The sequence below is a fragment of the Chiloscyllium punctatum genome, chromosome 49 (assembly GCF_047496795.1).
Source record: "Chiloscyllium punctatum isolate Juve2018m chromosome 49, sChiPun1.3, whole genome shotgun sequence".
NCBI lineage: Eukaryota > Metazoa > Chordata > Chondrichthyes > Orectolobiformes > Hemiscylliidae > Chiloscyllium > Chiloscyllium punctatum.
This window is the reverse complement of record NC_092787.1, coordinates 44488795-44514913: the sequence shown is the minus strand read 5'-3', so window position 1 is coordinate 44514913 and position 26119 is coordinate 44488795. Positions and strand designations below refer to the sequence as shown.

Here is a 26119-nt window from a genome sequence, read left to right as displayed (position 1 = left end):
TGCTCCTATCTTTGATGTTTCTAAGTAGAGTTGCCAAGGACAATGTGGGCCCCAGTTAGAAAGATAAGGGTGTGAATTGAGAAGAGAAAATGAGTTAAGGGAATAGAAAGCTGTGAGTGATATATTGAATATCTGTTCCTGCCTACATATATCTTAGCCACATTGCCAGCTATCTTCTATTCAAAGCTGCACATCAAATAGAACACTGGACCCTGACTGACTGCATCCCTAGCTCTCACTGCCTGACTGCTCTTTCTTGCTACAGGAAATGATTACCGAAATGCAGGGCAGTTTATCAACTGCTGTGGATAACCAGATTACAGCGGAGACTGACGTAGAGAGAAAATTCCCAAGCAGTAAACTAATAAAGCCAGGTGAGTGACAACATCACTAAACTTATAGTAAAAGAGCAAATGTTACATTCCAAAAGGTTGTGTAGGTGATGCTGTGACCCCCACCATCAGCATGTATTCTAGCAACATGAACCTAGGAGGAACTGGTTTGCCTTTTAGCCAAAACATAAAACAGGGCATTGGTTTAGGATGAGAGAGGAAAGATATAAAACGGACCTAAGGGGCAACTTTTTCACACAGAGGGTGGTGTGGGTGAGGAATAAGGTGCCAGAGGAAGTGGTGGAGGCTGGTACAATTGCAACATTTAAAAGGCATCTGGATGGGTATATGAATAGGAGGGGTTTAGAGGGATATGGGCCAAGTGCTGGCAGATGGCACTAGTTTGGGTTAGGATATCTGGTCTGCATGGATGAGTTGGACCAAAGAGTCTGTTTCCATCTCTGTGACTGTGACTCTATCTGACTGACTTTCAAAATGCCTCAAATACCCAAATTATGAAATAAAAGCAGAAAATATGCAAATTAGACAATGGTTTTGTAGATTTTGATGCAAGTAAGATTCTCAAATACAGGTGAGTGTATTGATTCCCTCATATTTTGCCCAAACTCCAAGTACCAAATCCAGTCAACTGTCCTTTCCCCTAATCCCCAACCTCTAGCATTTTTACAACTATCAGTGCAAAGGGACAGAAATCTTTTTTGAACACCATAGTTATTTTTCCACTGGGTCCCTTGCAGTAGCATTCAAGAGATCAGCCAGTAATTCCCAGGGTCTTTAGAACAATGTTGATGAGGCTGGCAACATGATTGTCAGTCAGCCCGAGAAACCTCCCACAGCACAGTCTGTGGTGGGAAAACCAAACAACCAACGGTTTAACTTAAAAGCAACAGATTCGGATTTCACTTCAGATTCTGAAGCATCACTAATATCTCTAAAACACAACTAGATCATAACAGCAGGGACTGGATCGGAGAAATGGGAAAATCCTGAAGGTTTCACATATCAAGCAAGGTGTTGCACATTGTAACCTAGAATGTCTTTGACATGCAGGCCAAAAAGGAGCTATTATACCAGGAAAAATAGTACTTTGCACCCGAGTCCCAGATGTGACTGTAGCCCACTGATGAGATGAAAGTCCTGTTTGCTAGCTGTTCTGTACACAATTCCACTCTAGTTTCTAATGGTCTTGGAATCCCAATGGGCCTGAATTCAACATTACATAGTACTCTGTAGGAAATGAGTGCGTCACAGTGCAGCAATTTAATGTGACAAATAGACCTTGAACATGGCAAACTATCTCAAAGTGTTTCACAGAAGATAATCAAAGGAAATTTGGCCAGATGGTGGAAAAAGATTCAGTAATAATTTTCCAAACAGTTGGAGAAATACTTGAAGAGGAAAAAAAATTGACAAGGCTAAGAAGTTGTCTAGGGGCGTTGGATTAATTGGTTAGCTCTTTCAAAGTGCCAGCACAGGTACAACATGCTAAATGGCATCCTCTGTGCTGCATGAATCAATGTTCTATGAGGGAACTCTCAGATATTTGAGCTCCTAAAAGACAGTTTAATGTCTAAGTCAGTAATATGTAATAGAACAACCTATGATTGGATTCCCTGAGCAATAAGTTGCAGAGTAATCCTTCACCTGTTTTCTCTTTACTGTCACCCAGGAGATGAAGTGCAAATTGAAAAGCAGATTGATGAGCAACCTCTGTGTAGCACCACTGAAATGGGGTCTCCGATTGTGGAACAAAAAGGCTCTGAAACCAGTCTTTCAGTTGCTGAGAGAATTCACCAGGTTGTTTCCAGTACGACCACTGAAATGGAGTCTCCGACTGTGGAAAACAAACCCTCTGAAACCAGCCTTTCAGTTGCTGAAAGGAACTCCCAGGATTTCCCCAGTACTACCACTGAAGTGGGGTCACCAACAGTGGGACAGATACTATCTGATACCAGCCGTTCAGTTGCTGAAGTAAGTTACCAGGGTACTCCCAGTACTACCACTGAAATGGGGTCACCAACAGTAGGACAGATACTATCTGAAAACAGCTTTTATGGTGCTGAAGGACATTACCAGGGTACTCCCAGTACTACCACTGAAATGGGGTCACCAACAGTGAGACAGATACTATCTGATACCAGCCGTTCAGTTGCTGAAGTAAGTTACCAGGGCACTCCCAGTACTACCACTGAAATGGGATCACCAACAGTAGGACAGATACTATCTGAAAACAGCTTTTCAGGTGCTGAAGGACATTACCAGGGTACTCCCAGTACTACCACTGAAATGGGGTCGCCAACAGTTGAACAGATACCATTTGATACCAGCCATTTAGTTGCTGAGGGAAGTTACCAAGGTACTCCCAGTACTACCACTGAAATGGGATCACCAACAATGGGACAGATACTATCTGAAAACAGTCTTTTATTTGCTGAAGGAAGTTACCAGGGTATTCCCAGAACATCTGAAATGGAGTTATCAATAATGGGACTGAAACTATCTGAAAACAGTCTTTTATTTGCTGAAGGAAGTTACCAAGGTATTCCCAGAACACCTGAAATGGGATCATCAATAATGGGACTGAAACTATTGGAAAGCAGTCTTTCAATTACTGAAAGAAGTTATCAGAATACTCCCAGTACTGCCACTGAAATGGGGTCACCAACAGTGGAACAAATACTATTTGAAAACAGCCATTCAGTTGCTGAAGGAAGTTACCAGGGTACCCCCAGTACTACCACTGAAATGGGGCCACCAATAGTGGGACAGATACTGTCTGAAAACAGTCTTTCGTTTGCTGAAGGAAGTTACCAGGGTACTCCTAGTACTATCACAGAAATGGGGTCATCAGTAGTGGGACAGAAACTATTGAACAGCAATCTTTCAGTTGCTGAAAGAAGTTACCAGGGTATTCCCAGAACACCTGAAATGGGGTCATCAATAATGGGACAGATACTCTCTGAAAACAACCTTTCAGTTCCTGAAAGAAGTTACCAGGGTTCTCCCAGTACTATCACAGAAATGGGATCTCTGACTGCCGAACAGATACAGTCTGGTGATGAAATCAGTCAAGTTACTGGAAGAAATGGACAGGAAGATCTCAGTACTGCCAGTGAAAATAATGTTCTGAACCTAGATCACCGAAATTCCGAAAGGTCTGAAGACCGTCAGAACAGCACTGACATAACCACAAGAGTTGAACAAGATTCTCCAGCTTCCAGTGAAGGCATATCCTCACATGTTGGAGAGATGGATCTAAGAGGTGCAGAGATTTAGCATCAGGGATGCGTGGAAAATTATCAGTTAAAATTGTTTCTTCTCTCACTTTTTTGCTGTCTCTTTTAATGATATCAAACGTGAAGACTTTTGTGATGCTGGTGATACTCATGATTTGGAACGGTGTAAAGTTACTGGCAAATTGTTATGTTGGTCAAGGTGGACCACATTAACACTGAAGAATGAAATATTCCTGCTATCCATTGTCCAATTCAGGTTTTCATAAGTCAGAAGCATTTCACCCAGATATTGAAAGTAGTCTCAGCCATGTGGATTCCAATTCCAGAAAAGCATCCCTTCTGGACCAGAAAAATACTTCAAATAGTAGTAACATCTGTATCATGATCAGAGGTTCTGTCTACAAATTAGTTTCCCCTTTGCTTGCATAACTTCTTTTCCTTATGGGATTAAATATGTTCTGTGCCTATATTGCTGTGTTATCATTGTGAGAACAAATATCATCAAATATTACATTTATATTTATGTTTTCTCTTTGTGGTTCCTCTTTTTTAATTCCTCAGTCTCTACTGATTCTTCATTGCTTTGATGTTATATTGTCTGCACTTTATCTTGTAATAATCTGTCTTTATTGATCTACCTTCAGTCTGTTTCTCACTGCAGATTTCTCAGCATCTCAGCTGCTTAGCAGAAAAGGCTATGTGCAAACATGTCACATTTTTACATTTTATATTTGTAAAAATTATTTTGAAGTGAATTCTCAGGATGTGTGCATCACTGGCATGCCTGACATTAATTGCTTATCCCAGTTACTGTTGAGAAGGAGGCTATGACCCAATTTTTGAACTACTTTTTGGTACTATCAAACAGCTTGCTAAGATATGTCAAGATCAACTAAGAGGTCAATGATCACTGTGACACTAAGATCACTGCCAAGAGACAAGACAGAGATTGCCTTTCCCAGAACACATGATTTCAATGTGTTTGCTTCCCTGTTATGATAATTTCACAGTTCTCTGTAACACAATTACTTTTGTTTGTAAAAATATTGGAATACAAATAAACATGGATATTATTTTAAGTTTACTTACTGGTATTTAATGTGATGGCTTTGAACAGCAATGCAGTGGACTATGCAGTTATAAGACCATAAGACCATTTGACATAGGAGTGGAAGTAAGGCCATTCGGCCCATCGAGTCCACTCCGCCATTCAATCATGGCTGATGCGCATTTCAGCTCCATTTACCAGCGTTCTCCCCCTAGCCCTTAATTCCTCTAGACAACAAGAATCTATCAATCTCGGCCTTGAAGACATTTAGCATCCCGGCTTCCACTGCACTCCGTGGCAATGAATTCCACAGGCCCACCACTCTCTGGCTGAAGAAATGTCTCCGCATTTCTGTTCTGAAATGACCCCCTCTAATTCTAAGGCTGTGTCCACGGGTCCTAGTCTCCTCGTCTAACGGAAACAATTTCCTAGCATCCACCTTTTCCAAGCCATGTATTATTTTGTACGTCTCTATTAAGTCTCCCCTTAATCTTCTAAACTCCAACGAATACAATCCCAGTATCCTCAGCCGTTCCTCATATGCTAGACCTGTCATTCCAGGGATCATCCGTGTGAATCTCCGCTGGACACGTTCCAGTGCCAGTATGTCCTTCCTGAGGTGTGGGGACCAAAACTGGACACAGTACTCCAAATGGGGCCTAACCAGAGCTTTATAAAGTCTTAGTAGTACATCTCTGCTTTTATATTCCAACCCTCTTGAGATAAGAGACAACATTGCATTCGCTTTCTTAATCACAGACTCAACCTGCATGTTTACCTTTAGAGAATCCTCGACTAGCACTCCCAGATCCCTTTGTGCTTTGGCTTTATTAATTTTCTCACAATTTAGAAAGTAGTCCATGCTTTTATTCTTTTTGCCAAAGTGCAAGACCTCGCACTTGCTCACGTTAAATTCCATCAGCCATTTCCTGGACCACTCTCCCAACCTGTCTAGATCCTTCTGTAGCCTCCCCACTTCCTCAGTACTACCTGCCTGTCCACCTAACTTCGTATCATCAGCAAACTTCACTAGAATGCCCCCGGTTCCCTCATCCAAATCATTAATATACTTATCTCAAGCACTTGTCACTGTCATGGTTAATGTTCATCCTGGCTCAATATTCATTGATGTTTCTGCAGAAATTCCAGCTTCACCTTCTGTAAACTGTACTAAATAGCACTAGCAGACTTTGGTGCATTAATGTACAGGCAACAATGATTTGGATGAGTGCAACTTTACTGAGTGTGGAAGAACCAAGCCTTTGTGGAAGGGTGGCCAGTAGAGGTATTAAATATCAGGTTTTGGAGATGCCGGTCAATGTATGCAGTTTGTAGTAGGGAACATTGGTAATTTTTTTTTCGTTATTCATTCACAGCATGAGGGCGTTGTTGGCTAGGCAGCATTTATTACCCATCCCTAATTGCTCAGAGGGCTGTTAAGAGTCAACCATGTAGCCACGTCACATGTAGGTCAGACCAGGCAGTTTCCTTTCCTAGAGGACATCAGTGAACCAGTTGGGTTTTTTCCCCAACAATCGACAATGGATTCACGGTCACCATTATATTTTTAATTCCATATATTTATTGAACTCAAATTCCATCATATGCAGTGGCAGGATTTGAACACAGATCCTCAGAACATTATCTTGGTCTCTGGATTAATGGCCCAGCGATAATACCACTAGGCCATCAGGGGTGGTACGGTGGCTCAGTGGTTAGCACTGCTGCTTCACAGCACCAGGGACCCAGTTTTGATTCCACCATCAGGTGACTTTGTGTGTGGAATTTGCATGTTCTCCCTGTGTCTGCGTGGGTTTCCTTCCACATTCCAAAGATGTGCAGGTTCGGTGAATTTACCATGCTAAATTGCCCATAATGTTCAGCAATGTGTAGTTTAGGTGCATTGTTCAGGGATAAATGTAGAGTTACAGGATAGGGGGAATGGGTTTGGGTGGACTACTCTTGGAGGGTCAGTGTTAACTTGTTGGGCGGAATAGCCTGTTTCCACTCTGTGGGGATTCTATTCTATAGCTTCCACGTAACTGGTAATATGTAACTGGTAAGACAGGGCAAAGTCCCTTTCTTGCTATTGGCAATTTTAAAACAAATATCCAGAAAAATTGTTTGCTGTGCAGAGGAACAGAAATGTGAACATTTTAAGATAAATAAAATCCGTTTAAAAATGACAAGATGTTTTCAGTAAATTTGAACAAAACTCCCTTCCTCTTCAGATTAAAGTACTGCAACAGACAAGTTCTTTGTAGATTCTAGAATACCAGAAATTGGGGAAATCAACAAAACGTGCATTTCTTGGGAAATCATGTCACCAGATCTAACCATAATCATAAGATATCACACATAAGAATAATTTAAAAAGTTGTTGCAGGAGTCTAGTGTTAGATGTATTATGATGCTTGGACCCTGGGCAAGATTCCCCAGTTTGTTATGGTTCCAGACAGTTTGTCCAGGTTGTTAAACCCCTCGGTGAAGTGGGAGGAGGGAGGGAAAATGAACTGCCTTTTTCTATTCATGCAACCCATGTTGACCACAACAAGTTTAATTCAAAAGCAAATCCTTTCTCTTGTGGATGCCTTTCTCCCAGACTCAAATGAACTTATGTTTTTAAAGGAATAAATTTAAATGTGCAAACAAATAATGCATTTAATAATTACAATACAGTGGTGGAGGCTGGTATAATTACAACATCTAAAAAGCATCTGGATGATTACATGAACAGAAAAGGTTTAGAGGGATATGGGCCAAGTGCTGGTAAATGGGAGTAGATTAATTTAGAGTATCTGGTCAGCATGGACGAGTTGGACAGAAGTGTCTGGTTCTATGCTGTACATTTCTGATTCTATAAGAATAATTAGTTACGCAGCATACAGATTAGAAACAAAGTGCAATCTAAAACATAACAATTTTAGAAAGCAGATAAAGCAAACTTTGTTTTAACTAGCATCTTACAAACCAGCATACTTGATAAAATGGCAAAAATTATATACCTAAATTCCTGATGTTAATTGTACTATCGTGATCCCCAGGATGTCTGAGTACTCGGATGATGGTGCAAGTGAAGACTCTCTGCGAGTAAGTTTTATTTAAGGCAAAGTTTCATTATTTTTTAAGTGTTGCAAATACAGTGTAATAGTGATGTGTACACACCCAACATTACATTTTTATTACTTAGTGTGTTTTTACATTGATTAGGTGGACATCTTGATCAATTGGAAAATTTGATTAACCAGCATACTCCTGGACCCATAGGTGTCAGTTAATAAAATGTTTGCTGTATACAGATCAGCCTCTGAATTGTTCCCAAAAAGTTGATGGTTGTAACAGTGGAGTTTATTGGTGACATTGATGTTGGTAGTTGAGCAGTTTTTTTTAGATTATGGTGCGGAAACAGGCCCTTCGGCCCAACAAGTCCACACCGACCCTCTGAAGAGTAACCCACCCAGACTCATTTCCCTCTGACGAATGCACCTAACACTATGGGCAATTTAGTATGGCCAATTCACCTGACCTGCACATCCTTGGACTGTGGGAGGAAACCAACAAAGACAGTCGCCTGAGGCTGAAATTGAACCTGGGACCCTGGTGCTGCAAAGCAGCAGTACGAACCAATGAGCTACCGTGCCACCCCAAGTTTTCGGGTCTTACATTTGCATGTTGATTGAAATCATGTAGTTCTGATTTTTTTATCATGAATGAATTACAACATTCAGAGTGAGAGAGTCCTTTTGTTGCCTTTGCTACCTTTTCTCCGGTTACCTAACTGCTGGTTATTAGCACTTAGATTACAAGGCTCCCTTTACCTGCAATGCAGGGGTGACTAGGCAATGATTATGTCCTTCAAAGCACCAACATTCAAATGCAGCTTAGAACAAATGGGTACTTAGTCTTTTTAACATGCCTGTTCAAGATTCCCTTTCCACCTTTAAGTGTGCCCTTCCATGGCTTTGATTAGATACACTACCGTGTGGAAACAGGCCCTTCGGCCCAAGAAGTCCACACCGACCCTCCGTAGAGAAACCCACGCAATCACGGGGAGAATGTGAACCTGGATCCTTGGTGCTGCAAAGCAGCAGTGCTAACCACTGAGCCACCTTCTCTCTCTCTCCAGATAGCCAAGTGATTTACACCTGCAGCTATTTACAGCAGTACAACTTTTTTTAAGAACCGACTTTGGAATTATGAGTTAAAAACATTAACAGAACTTTGGGTTCTTGCCCCGTGGTCATAACAATATGAATAAGTCCAGCCTGGCAGTGTTAGTTTTAAGTGAATGTTGGGGTGTTAAGTTGGGAAAGAACACGGATTTTGAACCATTTTTCTTACTACCGGACCGGGATGATCTTGAAGAGATCTCGTGGATTTGCTCCAGTGCTTTCAGATGGCGCCGCACTCTGGAACCCACCGCCAAGCGCGAGCAGATGACACGTGAGGCATGTAACGATCACATGCCATAGCAACCGTCCAATCAGACGATCCGGAGGAGGTGAGGGGTGAAAGGTTCCCGGATGCTGTGGACGGACATGCTGGCTGGTGAGTGCGCGCGAGGAGGGGACAGTGGGGGCAGCCGTTATTCTAATGAGCTGCTTCAGTGCGGCGGCGGCGGCGGCGGTTTGTGGACATTTCACTTCAGTCAGTGTCCGGGGCTAGATCGTGGGAGAGGCGGATAAAAAAAACCGGGAATCACCTGGGCAGCCGGCAATCTGAGGGAGGGTGAGCGCCGCACTGTCGGAGGGTCAGTGCTGAGGGAGTGCCGCACTGTCGGAGGGTCAGTGCTGAGGGAGTGCCGCACTGTCGGAGGGTCAGTGCTGAGGGAGTGGGCACTGTCGGAGGGGGGTCAGTACTGAGGGAGTGGGCACTGTCGGAGGGTCAGTGCTGAGGGAGTGCCGCACTGTCGGAGGGTCAGTGCTGAGGGAGTGCCGCACTGTCGGAGGGTCAGTGCTGAGGGAGTGGGCACTGTCGGAGGGGGGTCAGTGCTGAGGGAGTGCCGCACTGTCGGAGGGTCAATGCTGAGGGAGTGGACACTGTCGGAGGGTCAATGCTGAGGGAGTGGACACTGTTGGAGGGTCGGAGCTGAGGGAGCACCGCGCTGTTGGTGCTGAGGGAGCGCCGTGCTGTCGGACGGTCACTGCTGAGGGAGTGCCACACTGTCAGAGCTGAGGGAGCACCGCATTGTTGGTGGTGAAGGAGGGTCGGTGGTGAGGGAGCGCTGCGCTATCGGAGGGTCGGAGCCGAGGGAGCGCTGCGCTGTCGGAGGGTCGGAGCCGAGGGAGCGCTGCGCTGTCGGAGGGTCGGAGCCGAGGGAGCGCTGCGCTATCGGAGGGTCGGAGCCGAGGGAGCGCTGCGCTGTCGGAGGGTCGGTGCCAAGGGAGCGCCACACCGTCGGTGCCGAGGGAGCGCCGTGCTGTCGGAGGGTCGGTGCCGAGGGTGCGCCGCGCTGTCGGAGGGTCGGTGCCGAGGGAGCGCCGCGCTGTCAGAGGGTCGGTGCCAAGGGAGCGCCGTGCTGTCGAAGGGTCAGTGCTGAGGGAACGCCGCACTGTCGAAGGGAGCACCCTGCTGTCGGAGTGGCGGCGCCGAGGGAGCACCACACTTTCCGAGGGTCAGTGCTAGAGGAGTGGGTGGGGGCATGTGCCGTCGGGTCAGCGCTGAGGGGTGCTGCGCCATCGGAGGATCAGCGCTGAAGGAGGACTGCACCGCCGAGACTGTTGAACAATTGTTTAGTAGCCCAGATAAATGTTAAACACTTTCCGAGGGCCAATTGTGAATAACAGCATCTTTCATTTGAAATGTTCAATGCCACAATTTTTCAGTAGAATTGGGATGAGGTCTCTCCTTATTGTTCTGCTCTAATTTTATCCCTGAACCAAGATCTCTGATTATCTATCCCATTTGTGTTTGTGGAAGCTTGCTGTGCAGAAATTAGCTTCTGTTTCTGCATTACAGAACGGCTTCACTTCTTTGAAAAGCATTTTGGAATGTTTGGTTGTTGTATAGGATGTTAAACAAATGCCTGTCTTTTTTTGTTAGACCCAGCCTTTCAATGTAAAGTCATCACAACAGTTAATGAGGATCCAACTTAAAATGTTATTAGGTCAGGTAAAATTCTTTATTCAATGTTGGACAGCACACATTGTGACTACTGTTGGGACTTTCACGGACGGTGGAGATTCGGGGGGTCCTGAGCATCAGGCTGTACAAGTATTAGAGAAGAAAAAGCATCTTTAACACTCAATTGTGTGGACATGGAATTCACTTTCATAGTTAGTGGCTGAGCTAGAATCAAAATTAATATTGATCATTAACTTTGGTAATGGATGACAAGACATGCAAGTGGGCTGTATAAGCTTAAGTAGATTGAGCAATGTTTATATTTTGTTGTTCTTTCATTTCCTTGGGATATCTCAAAGTATTTCTCAATCCATCAATTATTTTTAAAGTATGTACAGGCCAGCAGCTAATTTGAATTTGGGCCTAACTGGGTTCCACAAAAACCAATAGGAAAAGTTAATCATTTTTTAGTGATGTTTATTGAGGGTTCTGCACTCCTCCCTTATTAGTACCAGGGATCTTGCTGTGTTTGCATGCACAGGGAGGTGGATCCTCAGTTTAATGTTTCATTAAGACAATCTTCAGTGTGCCATGCATACTGCAGTAAAGGTACTGACGAATGTAGAAGCCTGATTGTGTATGCAGTATAACATTTGTTGTAAGCAGACAGTGAAAATTGATTCTCTTTTTGGCATTTGACAATTATCCCAAGGATTAATGAGGGCAGAGTGGTGGAGGTGATCTATATGGATTTCAGTGAAGGCATTTGACAAGGTTCCCCATGGGAGACTGTTTAGCAAGGTTAGATCTCGTGGAATACGAGGAGAACTAACCATTTGGATACAGTTCAAAATATACCCATGGCAAATTTATCCCAGTATAATAACCCCACTGCAGATCCTTCACAGTGTGGCTTATTCATGCTGTAGATTTGTCCAAGTCTGGAGTGTCCTCTATTAGATGTATCCTCGGTAGTGAACTTGTACTTGGGATCATCGGGCCAAGTGGGGATGTCAATAAATCACCAAAATGCCCAAACAACTAAGAATGTATTGCTTTAATCTAAAAGTTTCCATATTCCTGAAATGTTTGTGCAAGGTATTATATCTTGGCTCATGGTTTTATGGTAGCTTTGAGTTGAGAGGAATGTCTCAGCTGCCCTGGACTTTGACATTTCTAACTGAGTTGTTTCTGTATTTGTAGTTTAGGTGGGAAAGATGGCTGAGAGACCAGAAGACTTGAATCTACCAAATGCAGTCATTACTAGGATTATTAAAGAAGCAGTGAGTATGAATTAGATAGGCATCTGTAATCACAAATTTTGCGCACTTAATTCTACTAGATTGTGAACTATATTTTTGTACCTCATGCAACTAATACCTGGCAATAAATGGACAATTTACTTTCCTAATAAAAAGAAATTCTCACTGCTTAGTTATTCACTGGTAGCTAGTGCTTTTCTTGACAGAATTTTGCTTTTTAAAGTAAGAAGTTAGGTAAGTGAAGTTAAAATAACGAATGGACACTAAAAATCTGAAACAAAAACAAATTTAATGAAGAAAATCAGCAGGTCTGGAAGCTTCTGTAGAGAGAAAGCAGAGTTAACGTTTTGAGTCCAGCGACCCTTCTCCAGAACTGTTTCTATTAGTAAGGATAATTTGAATAAATGCAGTTTTGATTACCTGGCGAGGTTACTTGAAAAACCAATAAAGGGGTGCACTTCACATTGCTGTATGATGTCACATTCAGTTTGAAATTGGTTATCAGAGGATGTTCAAGTTCTGGAACACACTCTTCTTTGTTAACACCCCAATTAAAAAGTAGTAACTTCCTTAGAGTTAAATATAAGCTATTATAGCATGTTGGCTACATAATAAATAATGTTCTGTTTGTAATTTATTAATACCCAAAAGCTAGTTTGTCTCTATACTTGAGAGCATACAATTGGATGAATGCATTTATTCTCTTAGCTTCCAGATGGAGTGAATGTTTCAAAGGAAGCACGCAGTGCAATATCCCGAGCAGCAAGTGTCTTTGTTCTTTATGCAACCTCATGGTAAGAAATTCTATGTGAGCATTAAAGTGCTGTGGCCAATTTTCCGTAATTGTAATGGGAACCATTGGTTTACTGCAATGACAAAGTGTTTTCTTACAATGACTTTGAAATTTGGGACTCTGTGTGATGGAGGATATTAATAAAAGAACTCACATTGATGTAGTGCAGGCTTATCCAGCCTTTTCACGCAGGGGGTTGCATTTTCAGTTTTCTGACTTGGAGGATATTTGTGAGCAAATTTCCGGGTATTGGAAGTTTGCTATAACTATGAACACAATTTTCTTGACTTTAGAATTTATAAACCAATATATTGATAAATAAGTAATAAAAAATCTTGTCAAACTATGAAGCAGCACAGCTAACTCAAAACCTTTCTTGCCTTTTTGGTTAAGAAGCAGAGATAGAGAGACAGATAGGTCTGAAGTCTTGGTCACCAGGGTAAATTAAGCAAACATAAAACTTAGAAGCAGGAATAAGCTATTAGAGCCTGTTTTGCTATTCAGTAAGATCATGGCTGAGCTGGAAAAGTGCAGCAGGTCAGGCAGCATCCAAGGAACAGGAGAATCAGCCCTTCTTCAGGAAAGGCGTTCTCCTCGAAGATCATGGCTGATCCAGTTATGGTCTAACTTCTACATTCCTGTGTGTATCATATGACTCTTGTCTCCTCTATCTATTGAAAATCTGTTTAACTTGGTATTTAAACTTATTCAAGACTTAGCTTCCACGGTGCTGATGGGAATGGCATGCAAGTCCAGAGTGAGGTAGGGGTGGGATCAGATCTGTCAGTAGAGGAGGGGTGTGGAGACAGTAGGTATCTTTGGATCCTAGGCATAGAGGTCCTGACGGCAGGATCTGGGGTTGGTGGGTGGGGTGGGGTGGGGTGATGTTGGAGGTTGTATCAATTCACAGTGATAGAGGGGGCTGTCAGGTCATGGTCTGGGAGAGTGTGAAGTAAGACGGGTCAGTTGAATAGTTAACACTGGAATTAGACTAGGTATTCAACAGTTCAATATTTCCTCAGTAACTATTAACTGCAGCAGAACCCTCTGAATTCTCTGAAATTAAATGGATACTTTTGGATGGTTACAAGCAGAGGGGAAATTGCTCACTGGAATCTTCAATTTCTCGGACAATTCCTTTGGCAGCTACTATTATGGGGATTCTGCAGGGTCCCTATGTTGAGCTCCTGTCTACAATTATCAGGCCATCCGAAAATCTGGGCCAAAATGTTTCTACATCATTTCACTTCTTGCACATATTGTCTTCTGAACTGCATCTGAGTACTTTACAAGGCATTCAATTATGTTTCCGATATGCCTAGTCATTGTGATGGTGGATGCCTTTCTTTACTCTTCCCCTTTTCTGTTTCTTGGATACAGTTAATCTATATCGTTTTAGTTTCAGAAAATGATTTGACATCCAAAACCTTAACTGACGAGTCTTTTGATCATTTGGTGTCTGACCTGCTATTAGTGATTTGAGTGTTTGCTGTCTTTGATACAGATTTACCAAATGTGTAATATTTTGTTTCTCATTTATCAAAAACGTTTTAGGATTGGGGTCATGGGGGCAGGCAAGCGGGCAATGTTACTTCAAATTCATTCAATGGTCCATATCCACGATATTCATTCTTCTTCTGTTCCCAACTACTACCCCTTTTGACTCTGTCACATTAAGTGTGCATTGCTCTCCTCAGTCAAAAGTATATATTATCCCAAGCTTAGCTTATCGATAACTCAAAGCTCTTTCCTCCATAATTAACCTTTCAATGTCTTCACTCTCTCAACACCATCTTGTCATTCAAACTCAATGAAATATATTCATAATTACCAGACCAAGATACATGGCACAAAATGTCAGGGTCTGAGAATGCACTGTTCAGGAAGGAAAATGGAAATGTGTGGTTATGTATAAATATGTAATGTTATATAAACAAGTTATGGACTTGCAAAAGTTCTTTGTACAAGAGAATACTTGCAACAAAATTGTGGGTGGTTTCATTAATGGAACATGAGGCCAGCACAAGGGTCTGGATGTCAAATTCATGTCAATCATAAGAGAAGCTGATTTGGGTTGGAGATGGGAAGTGTTATGGGAGTAAAAATAATTAATCTGGATACTGGATAAGATCTGGTGTTTAAAATTCGTCTTTGCTCAAATCGGAGGCCAAACTTGCAAATATTCTGATTTGGCATGCAGTATTAGCTAGGTAGAAGTCATGGAGTCAGCAGCAGAGATTTTGAGGTAAAGTCTAAAGGGACAGTGGCTTTTAAAAAATTATATTCCTGCATTGAGATACAATTTTATTTCAACTCATCAGTCCAGAAGTTTGGGTTCTAAACAATAGCAGCTGGGGAATTTAAATTCAGTTAAACATATTTGGAGTAATGAGCAGTCCCAGGAGTAACAACTGCAAAACTGTTAGATTATCATGAAACCCATTTGGTTCACAAATGCCCTTTATTTGGGAAGGAAGTCTGCCATCCTGGTATATGTGAGACTCCATACCGACAATGATGTAATTGACTCTTGTAAGGCTATTTCAGAGGGCAGATAAAATATTGAATTGTATGCAAAAAGGCAGCTCGCTGACACTTCCTCAAGAGCAGTCAGTGATTAGCAATCAATGCAAGCTTTATCAATGATGCTCAGATTCAATGAATGAAAAAACATTGTTCTGGACATGTTTAGAGGAGGAAAGAGAAACCATCAATGCATATGCATTAATTCATGTTTTGGATAGCTAAAGCAGGGATGCATTCAAGTGCCTGAGTATGAGGGTTTTAGTGAAAGTTGAATAAAGTGGCTTCTGTCTGCCCAGTACTTATACGTGGAGTATTATGTTAGTTCTAAGGTCTGTCTAATGTTACAAGAGTGCCATAACAATCTTAGAAATTAATCTATGTCTATGGGATAATGCAATAAGAGCTGTACCAAGTGTAAATATAAAGAGGTGCATTAAAGTCTGTATATTCCTAGCGCAAATAACTTTGCAATGAAGAGCAAGAGGAAAACACTGAGTGCCTCTGATGTGCTTGCAGCAATGGAAGAGATGGAGTTTGATCGCTTTATAACCCCACTGAAAGATGCATTGGAAGGTGAGGAATCTCTGGTACTAGTTGCATTGACACTTAATTAACATACATTTGGGGATGTCACCATATTACACACCTAACTAGGGACCAGGTGTCAATAGTAATTCAAAAATATTGTTTAGTTTATTAATGCCAAAACTGACATTTTTTAAAGGGTTTAAGACACACATTTTAATAGAGCTGAAAATGTGTTGCTGGAAAAGCGCAGCAGGTCAGGCAGCATCCAAGGAACAGGAGAATCGACGTTTCGGGCATAACCCCTTCTTCAGGAAGCGCCCGAAACGTCAATTCTCCTGTTCCTTGGATGCTGCCTGACCTGCTGCGCTTTTCCAGCAACACATTTTCAGCTCTGATCTCCAGCATCTGCAGTCCTCACTTTCTCCTCAAATATTTTAACAGGACAAGTAAAAAGGTACTATACAGCCAAAGTATGGTTTCAAATACAGGGGGTAGTGGTCAAATTCATCCTTTCAATTCCCCATAAATCCTGGTGGTGTTAAGTATTTTAAATAGTCATTGAGGTGTACAGCACGGAAACAGACCCTCCGACAACTAGTCCATGCCAACAGAAATCCCAGCGGATCTAGTCCCATTTGGTAGCACTTGGCCCATATCCCTCTAAACCCTTCATTTTCATTTACCCATCCAGATGCCTTTTAAATGTTGCAGCTGTACCAGCCTCCACAACTTCCTCTGGCAGCTCATTCCATACACACACCACCGTCTGCGTGATAAAGTTGCCCTTTAGGTCTCTTTTATATCTGTCCCCTCTCACCCTAAACTTATGTCTTCTAGTTCTGGACTCCCCACTCCAGGGAAAAGATTTTGTCTATTTATCCTATCCATGCCCCTCATGATTTTGTAAGCCTTTATGAGGCCACCCTTCAGCCTTTGATGCTCCAGGGAAAACAGCCCCAGCCTATTCGGCCTCTTCCCTATTGCTCAAATCCTCCAACCCAGGCAACATCCTTGTAAATCTTTTTTGAAACCTTTCAGGTTTCACAACATCTTTCTGACAGAAAGGAGACCAGAACTGTGCACTATATTCCAAAAGTGACCTACCAAATCTCCTGTACAGCCACAACATGACTCCCAATTCCTATATTCAGTGCTCTGACCAATAAAGCATATCAAATGCTTTCTTGACTATCTTATCTGCCTGTGACTCTACTATGCACTCCAAGGTCTCTTTGTTCAGTAACATGACCCCACCATTTAACTGTAGAAGTCCTGCTCTGATTTGCATTTCCAAAATACAATGTGGATTTGTAAAGATCTGTGGAGAGAAAGCAAAGATAATGGGACCTGAAACGCTAAATCTGCTTTCTCTTCACAGAGTAAAGATTAGAGTGGTGCTGGAAAAGCACAGCGTGTCAGGCAGATCTGAGGAGCAGCAAATCGACGTTTGTCTCCCACTGTATAGCTACTGTTAGTGTTGGCTTTCCCATTTTTCTTTTCTCTGCGTGCACCTTGATTCAACATTTTTGGGTTCAAGATTTTCTCTTGCTAATGCATTTATTCCATCCTGTATCATCAATGCCAGTGGCACCCCCATCTCCCTTTTCTTCCTGCCCGTTAGTTCAAAAAATCATATATTAAGTTCCCAACTTTGCAATTTTTGTAATCATGACTCTGCATTAGCAATAGGATTATGCCTGTTAATCTGTATCTGTGCAAATTCATCTACTTTGTTCTGAATGCTATGTGCATTCAAGAAATGACCCATTAAATGCTGCCTTTCTACCCTTTAACCTTATTTAACTGCTGTTTTTCTATGTTTGTATTCTCTGTCCCACTCTAGGTGTTGTTGCAAACCTATAATGCTGCCATATCCTCTACAATGTTACCTCTTCCGCCACCCCATTAATTTGAAGCCTACTTTATAGCCCATGTTATTCGATGTGCCAGAATATCGAATAACATGATCCCAACATGGTTAAAGTGAAGTCCATCCATGGGGAACAGTTCCCTTCTATCTCATATTGATGCCAGTTACCAATGAACTGAAAGCCATTCTGCCCATACCAATCTTTAAGTCACACAGTCAAATTCAAGTTTGTCTGTGGCTCAAGGTAGTAATATAGAGGTGATTATCTTGGAGGTTCAGCTTTTTAATTTAGCTCCAAACTGTTGAGTCTTTCAGCAAAACCTCCTATCTAGTCCTGCCAATGTTGGTGACAACAACTAGATCCCTCTCTTACTACTTTCATCAAGGCAATGTTTTTGACGCTGCTACTGGACAGGCAACACACCTTTTGTACTGCCCCTTTACCTAAATTGATTCCATTGAGGTAGTAATCTTGCCTTCCAGTTCTTGCCACCAAAGTGGATAACCATACATTTATCCACATTAAACTGCATCTGACCACTCACCTAACCTGTCTAGGTGACCCTGTAATCTCCTAACACCTTCCTCACATTTCACCCTGCCACCCAGCTTAGTATCATCAGCAAATTTGCTAATGTTATTACTAATACCATCTTCTATATCATTTGTATTGTAAAAAGCTGCGGTCCCGGCACTGATCCCTGCGGTACCCCACTGGCCATTGCCTGCCAATCCGAAATGGAGCCGCTTATCACTACTCTTTGTTTCCTGTCAGCCAACCAACTTTCAATCCAAGTTAGTACTTTGCCCCCAATACCATGCGCCCTAATTTTACTCACTAACCTCCTATGCGGGACTTTATCAAAAGCTTTCTGAAAATCCAGGTACATTACAGGTACTGGATCTCCCTCGTCCATCTTCAGAGTTACATCCTCAAAAAATTCAAGATTAGTCAAGCATGATTTCCCCTTCATAAATCCCTGCTGACTCTGACCTATTCTGTTACTATTATCCAGATGTGTCGTAATTTCATCCTTTACAATATACTCCAGCATCTTTCCCACCACTGAAGTCACTGGTCTATAATTTCCTGCTTTCTCTCTCCCACCTTTCTTAAAAAGTGGTACAACATTAGCCACTTAATTGAGTTTTTTGAAGAAATAACAAAGAGGATTGAGGGCAGAGCAGTAGACATGATCTACATGGACTTCAGTAAGCTGTTCAAGTTTCCCGTGGGAGACTGATAAGCAAGGTTAGAGCTCATGGAATACAGGGAGAACTAGCCATTTGAATACAGAACCTGCTCAAAGTTAGAAGACAGACGGTGGTGGTGGAGGGTTGTTTTTCTGACTGGAGGCCTGTGACCAGTGGTATGCCATAAAGTTCAGTGTTGGGTCCACTACTTTTTGTCATTTATGCTCACGTCCAAATCATATAAGAGGTATAGTTAGTAATTTTGCAGATGGCATCAAAATTGGAGTAGTGGACAGCGAAGGTTACCTCAAATTATGACAGGAACTTGATCAGATAGGTGAATGGGCTGAGGTATGGCAGATGGAGTTTAATTAGAATAAATGCGAGGTGCTGCATTTTGGGAAAACAAATCTTAGCAGGACTTATACAATTAATGTTAAGGTCCTAGCGAGTGTTGCTGAACAAAGCGACCTTGGAGTGCAGTTCATAGCTCCTTGAAAGTGGAGTCACAGGTAGAAAAGATAGTGACGAAGGTGTTTGGTATGCTTGCCTTTATTGGTCAGAGCATTGAGTACAGGATTTGGGAGGGCATGCTGCAGCTGTACAGGACATTGCCAGAGGAAGCGGTGGAGGTATCTGGATGCGTCTATGAATAGGAAACGCTTGGAGGGATACAGGGCGGGTATTGGCAAGTGGGACTAGATTAAGTTGGGATATCTGGTCAGCATGGACGGGTTTGACCGAATGGTCTGTTTCCGTGCTGCACACCTGAACATTCTTGAGCAGATAGGGTTAAGAGAGAAACAACTTCTACTGATTGGGAGTCAACAATTAGTGGGCATTGTCAAATAGATATTTTGGGTGTAAAATAAATACATACTTACAATTGCCAAATGTGATATGTCTGAGGTGCTCTTCAGCACATGGCAATTAACGTGTTCACATTCTAACCATTTAGGTTTTCCTGGAATTCTGTACTAGAATTCATACTTGATTATCTTGTATTGATGTCCCCTAATTTAATGCTCCCTACCAGTTTTATGCATCAGTGGAACAATAATCTCTTGAGTGAAGAGCCAGATCCTAAGACAAGTACTTCAGATAAATCAGAAACAACATCCTGTCTGTATGTTAGCTTAAAGCATACTTCTCTTTGCCAATATGATAACTCATTTTTGTGGTGCCATAGATTTATTGGAGATGTTGAAATGTGAAAGGCAGCTCAGATTTAATTTCTTGTTGTGTACCTACAATTAATGACACCAGACTTAGTGTGGGGTAAATAAGTAGTTTCTTGTTTATCATAGGAATATGATGTATATTGTTTCCATTTTTCTTGTCTTTCATAATTTCTAAAATTTGCTTTTGATATCGAGTGCTTCAATCACTCCAGGTTGTTTTCTGCCTTTGTAAGTTGATTTTTCAGCATTCAGATATCAAATTGATCTATTTTCCATCTAGGGACTTTAAACAGTTTCCAAAATTTAAGATTTCATCTCTTACTGATTTTGCCTCTTTTCCCAGTTTACAAGCGAGAGCAGAAAGGTAAAAAGGAAGCTTCAGAACAGAAGAAAAAAGATAAAAAGCCAGAGAATGAAGAACAAGACAAGAGCAAGGAAGATGAGAATGAGGAAGACAGCGAAGAGGTGAAAATGGTAGATGATGATCAAAAGGAGATTGAAAATGAGGAAGATGATGTAGAAAACTAATATCTGTAAATGTGGTGTTTGAAGATTGGCCACTATCACAAAGATACATTCCTATGGCCATTCCAGGGCATTGTTACATTGGGAGTAGAGGAAGGCAGTGCTGGAACTGTACACTGCTGTTTGTTTTTGTATAGTTTGCAAAACAAAGCTTTTCTACCTTGTTTTTGTAAAATTGAAACTGAATAATTTATTCAAAAGATTTCACTCTTGCATTATTAATGCCTTGAGATGCTATACCAGCAAACTGGAATGAGCCAGTGAAGATAAAAAGGTATTACAATAGCTGAGGAGAGTAGGGGTCAGATCAAAAGTGATTTGTCTAAACGGGGTAGTAGATTATTTTTATATATATAAAAAAAAATAAAGTAGTAGCTAGTAGGGTCATTTTTTAAAAACCAGATGAACGTAGGAAGGCAGAGACTGAAGTACTAGTCTGGCAAGGGAATCAAAAGTTAGAGGATACATGTTTATTAGACTCCAACCAGCACATCAGATTCCAGACTGCAGGGCTTTCAAGTGCTGTAAAGAATGACATTAAAAGGATGGAGGAGCAAGCTAAAGGGACTGAGTAGCCTCCTGTTAATTGTACACAAGTACTATGGGTAGAATTGATTTGTATCAAAAATTACCATGAAGAGTATAAACCTGAACAAGAATAGACAGTCAGATAATCAAGATCCCTGTGTTGTGGTTAAACATTTACTTAAGTTTGACTAGCAAAAGAATGAAAGCCATTGAAAGTGTTAAGAGGTGCAACTTTAGTAGTTCTCTCTACAGATGGTGTCTGAGATTGCAGCTAGAACATATCAAAAACAGAGCTGTGTACTGGGGCCATAGCAGCAGCTAGAACAGTTTGATTTCCACTTTTAATCTACTAGATTGCATTGAACAAAATAGCCAATGTAGTCCTAACAACAAGCTGTACAGCAAAATTTTGTTCCTGGCTGTACTGCATGCTGAACTCCAATTGCCAACACTTCACGCAAGCACAAAATTATAGTACATGAGGAAGACAGACCACCAAATCACACTTGCATGAGAAGATAAAGTGGTTAAAGCCATCAAATATCCTAAACTGGCTGGAGTACAAACACCATAATCAGATTCTTTTGGAAACCTGGACCTCTAGTGATCAAATGATTCGAGAATTTCAGCTAAAGCTCAAAATTGTAAAGATTCAAACACTAAGTTTTTTTTAAAAAATGCTTTATTTGGAAACTCGGCACCTCCAGTTTATTCCTGTTGGAAGGAAGAGAGAAAGTAAGTGATTTGGTAAAGCAAGTTAGAAATCAAATTAGTCTAATGCAATCTAAAAACAAAACTTACTGAGGGAACCTCAATCTTGCCCTGGTTGATATCCTCAATCACACTGTGAGGGTGTTTGCCATCAATGTTGCAGCCAATGGACTGAGCAGTTCCCAGAATTTCCTTCACAGTTCCTGCATTTCCAAGCAAGATTTAATCTTTTCATTAATTTATCAAATGCTGTATTTACATGTGCAAAAAAGTCAAACCCATGACTTGTTCCCTAAAAGTTTGACCATTTTTCAGATCAAGTGTGAAAGATCTGTCACATTAAAACCTGAATTCATAAAATGAATGTGCTCACATTTCCTCCTGATCCTACTGTAAATTTAAAAAAGTGAGGCACCAAGGCCTTACCAACTGGCTTAAGGTCTGATTCAGTGTAATGCTCATCCACCAAAGGATGCGTGCCAGTCACATTTTTCAACAGTGACTCCTTCCCATTTCCCCCACCACCCTACACTGAAACACTGGTTGGAGTGGAATAAGGAGCAAGTGCTCAAAAGCACCAGCTGCCATGTTAATCCTGGGTGGAGGAGTTGGAAGCCCCTTAAACACATCATTAAATGTCAACCCTTTAGCCGAAAGATGTAATCAAGTTTGACACTAAAGTACATACAATACACAAGACTACCCATTACAGTCCGCACCCACCTGCAAGTTCCCTGGCCAGAGAACGGTGCCTCATTTGCCGGGCAATAGCAACCACTTCATCGAAGGTGATGCTGCCACTGTGTTTGACTGGAAGACAAAAATCAGCTCTAGTCAATACAGAATCCTCTGCCCGAGAGCAGACCAAGTGGACCAATGCCAGGAAAATTCAGTGCTCAAAGAACAGCAGATTTCAACTGCAGGGATTTACAACTTCTGCAGTTCAGTGAGGGAGAGAGAGAAACAAGTCAAAAGTCAGTCAAATGCTTCACCCAAGGCCCACTGAAGAGGTTACTTAGGAGGGTACCAAAATGTCTAGAAATGAACCTTCCAGCTCAGCAAGTAAACCTACATCCAAATGCCAGCAATTCCCATGGGAGCCTGGCAGGCTGTGATGTGCAGTTTTCTAGCATCCAGAATTTAAGGGGCAAGTAGAAAGCATTCTTCTTGCATAATTAACTTTTTATCATAAGCAACATTGCACAGAAGGGTCAAACTGAGAAGCACCATACCCTCACTGAAACCCTGCAGAGCTACTTACTGTTCTTTTGCTTCTTCCTATCACGAGGGGGCTCCTTCAGAGCTTTGATGATGAGGGCAGAAGCTGATGGAACAACTTCAATCTAAAAAGGAGTGAAAATAACAGCTGTCAGTGCAGGATGATAACCTAGCTTGGAAGAGGACTGGAAGACTTTTACATTCTTAGCTTCAGCACTTCACTCTACTGTCACTTGTTCTATTTACTCAACTACATCCCCCATGTCCAATGGACATTGCAGAAGAGTTCAGAATGATCATTGGCCCCATATCCAAATGGAGATTTAAATATATTCCACCCACAACAAAACTATTCTGACCAGTGCAAGCAACAGTTAAAGTTAAACAAATGCTTGTTAAGCACAACTTCCAGCTTGACAGCTGCAACAAATAGAATCAGGAACTACACTGCTTCCACTACCTCAAGCCACATACAATGTCTGGCTTACTCAACACCCAAGAGTCCAATCAGAATAATAAATCAAACTCAATTCATTTTCCCAGGTTACTTGCATGACAAAGCCCAAAACCTGCTCTATACATATTAGAACATTATGGGTTAATAGCTCCAATTAACTATGACAGTTTATGATTGAATTTTACATGTGAATACATTAGTCAAAATAAATCACCAGTTACTTTCAAGAGTTTGCATCATCTTAAACTGCACATTGATTCCTGTCTTTTAACCTAAGCCAAATACTACACTAGATTTGTAGTCTCTTAAGGAACACCCAGCATAAACCACCCCCTGGGAAACATCATGCAAGACATGTTGCATTTCATGCAATATGACTAGATTGCCTAGGATTTCACAAATATATTGAAAACCAAAGCCAGCTACATTATATTCCAACACAGATGTCTTAGCAGGAAAAGGCAACTGACCTAGGACACACAAGCAAGGAGGCCAGCTTAATAGGCAAGACCTAAACAAAGCTGTATCTGGAACACCTCAGACACATTAACTGAACTTTGCAATAGTCACATTACCTTGCTATACATAGCTCTAGTTCTTGAGAACACATACTGTTCTGGTAGGGTATAAACAAAATTTACAGCTGTAAAAATGATGCCCCTTCATACCTGTGCCTGTCGATTTTGAATAGTCAGTTTGATAGTTATACGCAGTCCTTTCCAGTCACCTGTAGCCTTGGCAATGTCATCACCTACTTTCTTGGGAGACTGAGCAAAGGAAACAAAACAGCATATTTAAAAGTAAAAAAGTTACTAGCAGAAGTCTGAAATCACTATTAAAAAAGGAGCAAAGACTCACCAGACCCAGTGGGCCAATCTTGGGAGCCAGTGATGAAGTAGCACCAACTTCACCCCCAGTACATCGGAGATACACTACATATGCACAAAAGACAAAACCCACAGGTTTTACAAACACGAAGCTACCAGAATAATTCTGAGCCTGACAAAATTCACAATCAGAATATACATTAGTTACAGCAGTTCAGCAGCTGAAAAAATTGTGACTCCAAGCAAAAGCAACTTGCAGGTCTATTCACATTAAATTCATTGCAGTTAAACATCATTGTTTAAAAGTAATCTTGAGTTTAAGGAAAAGCAACAATCAGCTGCCCTTAGACAATACATGTGTGGCAGTGAAAAAAATTGAGCACTACTGTCAAGAATCACAGCATAGAAACAGACCCTTATGTTTTCTTGAATGATGGAATTAGCAAAAGTATTTCAGGACGTATAAGAACAAGAATATGTACACACGACAAAGCCCTTTAAGTTTGCACCACTATTAACAAGATTGCAGTGTACTGAACCCCTCAATTCAATTTTCCAATCCTAGTCTCATCTCAACTTCATGGCCATACATGCACAGCTTTTAAGAGAATACTGTAGATTCGTAGGAGACAGCGAGGTCTGCAGATACTGGAGATCAGAGTGGAGCGTGTGTTCCCGGAAAAGCACAGCAGGTCAGACAGCATCCGAGGAGCAGGAGAAGCGATATTTTGGGCATAAAGCCTTCATCAGGGACTCCGGCCCAAAACGTCGATTTTTCTGCTCCTCGGATGCTGCATGACCTGCTGTGCTTTTCCAGCACCACACACTACACAGATACATGCCCGAGTGAAGAACCTTATCTTAATCCTGAACCACGCCCAAAATTGGACACTGCACAACCTGAATAGGAGACTGAAGGCAAAATTCTTACAATGAAAATTGTCGCTTTATCCCACCCATGGATTAGTGCTACTCACTGCATCCCTCCATTTACAAATCCAAAAGAAACAAAACATGAGAACTCAGAAGTGTTTGATAATCAGCCTTTGTGCAGCAGCAATCGCAAACAAAATAACCTATATATTTATCGAGCGTTTTAGTTTGAAAAGAAAACAAAGCACATCAACTATAAGTACAGTAAAAGGGTAGTACAGTGCGCCCAGAGAGTATTCATGATGTCAGATCGTGAAAGTGTAATGAGGAAACTTAGCTGAAGCTGAGAACAAAACAGCACCAGTAAGAACACCTCAAACTGCTGCCATTCCATGAACGGAGACACACTTACCCGGGAGTGCAGCCAGTGGCCCAGAATCCGCGCTGACACACGGGACACGTGCCCGGGCCTAAGCGCATGGCCTCCCCCGCCCCTAACCCCAGGCCCTGCAGCCTCCCCCAACCACTACGTACACACCGATTTTAATTTCGTTGGGATCGAATTTGGGAGGCATCCTCGCGGGTACTGCACTGGCGCACGGTTTCGGTGTCGGATGAACCCGGGTTCGGGACGACCGAGAAAAAGTTGCACCGTCACCGACAGGAGCAGCTGAAGAGAAACAGCGCCGCCTCTCGCAGCTTTATATACCCAGTAAACTCTCGCGAGGTTTCCTGAGGGCACGGGGAGAGCGCCATTTTGAATGCGGCCAGTGACGACAGAGTTTAAAAGTCACACAATAGCAGGTTATAGACCAACAGGTTTATTTGGAAGCATTAGTATTCGGAGCGCTATTCACGCTTCCAAACAAACTGTTGAACTATAACCTGGTGTTGTGTAGTTTTAACTTAGCCCACCCTAGTTCTAC

General features: G+C 41.9%; 3 protein-coding genes across 8 annotated transcripts in view; 2 read left to right on the top strand and 1 right to left on the bottom strand.

Moving 5' to 3' along the window:
* Positions 1–4183, top strand: part of LOC140469661 (uncharacterized) — a 57499-nt gene extending 53316 nt beyond the window's left edge. For both annotated transcript variants that reach the window (XM_072566381.1, XM_072566380.1), the window contains exons 11-13: positions 266–374; positions 2023–2616; positions 2710–4183. In XM_072566381.1, coding sequence (XP_072422482.1) covers positions 266–374; positions 2023–2616; positions 2710–3629 — 1623 coding nt within the window. In that variant the 3' untranslated portion in view covers positions 3630–4183. The remainder of the gene's footprint in view (positions 1–265; positions 375–2022; positions 2617–2709) is intronic.
* Positions 4184–9083: 4900 nt separating this feature from the next.
* pole3 (polymerase (DNA directed), epsilon 3 (p17 subunit)) lies at positions 9084–20781 on the top strand. 5 transcript variants are annotated; one of them, XM_072566375.1, is made up of 5 exons: positions 9084–9185; positions 11904–11983; positions 12671–12756; positions 15736–15854; positions 20398–20781. In XM_072566375.1, exons 2-5 carry the CDS (start codon positions 11918–11920, stop codon positions 20580–20582), a joined length of 456 nt encoding a protein of 151 aa, XP_072422476.1. In that variant the 5' UTR covers positions 9084–9185; positions 11904–11917; the 3' UTR covers positions 20583–20781. The 5 variants fall into 5 exon arrangements, with proteins under 5 accessions (XP_072422476.1, XP_072422477.1, XP_072422479.1 ...); XM_072566376.1 differs by lacking the exon at positions 9084–9185 and adding an exon at positions 9247–9365; XM_072566378.1 differs by lacking the exon at positions 9084–9185 and adding an exon at positions 10106–10251.
* A 699-nt stretch (positions 20782–21480) lies between these two features.
* Positions 21481–25908, bottom strand: rpl12 (ribosomal protein L12). Its single transcript, XM_072566374.1, has 7 exons — positions 25732–25908; positions 24352–24425; positions 24162–24260; positions 23080–23161; positions 22542–22628; positions 21909–22021; positions 21481–21821 (listed from the first exon to the last, which is right to left on the bottom strand). The coding sequence occupies exons 1-7, from the start codon at positions 25766–25768 to the stop codon at positions 21816–21818; spliced, it is 498 nt and encodes a 165-aa protein (XP_072422475.1). The 5' UTR covers positions 25769–25908; the 3' UTR covers positions 21481–21815.
* Between the last annotated feature and the right edge of the window lie 211 nt (positions 25909–26119).

Excerpts from the sequence above, each read along its gene's own strand:
- pole3 (XM_072566375.1), top strand. The coding sequence starts at position 11,918 with ATGGCTGAGAGACCAGAAGACTTGAATCTACCAAATGCAGTCATTACT. Across the intron at positions 12,757-15,735 it reads GTTCTTTATGCAACCTCATG|CGCAAATAACTTTGCAATGA; the intron begins GTAAGAAATTCT and ends GTATATTCCTAG. Across the intron at positions 15,855-20,397 it reads ACTGAAAGATGCATTGGAAG|TTTACAAGCGAGAGCAGAAA; the intron begins GTGAGGAATCTC and ends CTCTTTTCCCAG.
- rpl12 (XM_072566374.1), bottom strand. The coding sequence starts at position 25,768 with ATGCCTCCCAAATTCGATCCCAACGAAATTAAAATCG. Across the intron at positions 22,629-23,079 it reads TAGGAAGAAGCAAAAGAACA|TCAAACACAGTGGCAGCATC; the intron begins GTAAGTAGCTCT and ends TTTGTCTTCCAG. Across the intron at positions 22,022-22,541 it reads TCTGGCCAGGGAACTTGCAG|GAACTGTGAAGGAAATTCTG; the intron begins GTGGGTGCGGAC and ends TTGGAAATGCAG.